At 49.4% G+C, this 902-nt stretch overlaps 1 protein-coding gene across 1 annotated transcript in view; it reads left to right on the plus strand.

The window, feature by feature from the left end:
• Positions 1-684, plus strand: part of GOLGB1 (golgin B1) — a gene marked incomplete at its 5' end in the record, with an annotated part of 115,439 nt that extends 114,755 nt beyond the window's left edge. The window contains 2 exons of the mRNA XM_006864196.1: positions 143-248; positions 550-684. Coding sequence (XP_006864258.1) covers positions 143-248; positions 550-684 — 241 coding nt within the window. The remainder of the gene's footprint in view (positions 1-142; positions 249-549) is intronic.
• Between the last annotated feature and the right edge of the window lie 218 nt (positions 685-902).

Here is a 902-nt window from a genome sequence, read left to right on the forward strand (position 1 = left end):
GTTGCAGGAGGACGTGGATTGTGGTTCCAGTCTTACTGAAAGTCCACCCAGCTGCATCACCTGGCAAGGTGGCTGGGAAGACTTCACCTGATTTGCCTCTCATTCTTATGAACCAATGCCGGCATCTTTTTTCTCCACACAGGTGGGAACACAGTGGATGGGACTATGTCCGGACACCTATCATTGGCTCCTGTGGCACCCAAGAGCAGGCGGTGGTACTAGACCTTCCAGACATCAGTTGTGGAAGGGTAAGATGAGAAGAAGGGTAATGAGGGGACTATGCTATCAGACAGGAACAGCTATATTGAGGGCAGGATTCCAGGGGAGAATGTGGAAGTCCAGCCAATTGATGGCTCCAAGAACTAAAAGGGTATGAAAGGTTGGGGAAATCTGGTAGAATCTGCCAAACCATTGATCCTGAGAAACCTTTCTCCCAGAATACCTCTTTTCTGCACAGGTTGGATCAGTGTTACTTAAATGCAAGACTCCTGGGGGAAGGGAAGGAAGTACCATAACTCTTGAGGGTGAATTTCTCTGGTTTTCTTTCAGACCCGAAGTGGTGCGGGATGGAAGCGGATCCTGCGTTCGCTCTGCTATTCCCGGACCAGAGTGCCACTGCTCGCAGCCATTTACTTTCTAATGGTTCATGTCTTGCTACTTCTGTGCTTCACAGGCCATTTATAAACTTTGTTGAACACTTTTTGGCCCATCTCTTGAATCATGGAACTCTCTCGCCGTAACATCATACCCATTGGTTCCAGTGGAACAGCCTTCCCACTTACAGGTCGTCTCTCCCACTATCCCTGGGAAGTGCCAGCAAACATAGTAGTGGGTGGATATGTGTACAGGCTGCAGCTTCAGGGACCACCAAGCAAGTCTGTTTTCTCCTACTGACCCGGTCC

The sequence above is a fragment of the Chrysochloris asiatica genome, unplaced genomic scaffold (assembly GCF_000296735.1).
Source record: "Chrysochloris asiatica unplaced genomic scaffold, ChrAsi1.0 scaffold00061, whole genome shotgun sequence".
In the NCBI taxonomy this organism is placed as follows: domain Eukaryota; kingdom Metazoa; phylum Chordata; class Mammalia; order Afrosoricida; family Chrysochloridae; genus Chrysochloris; species Chrysochloris asiatica.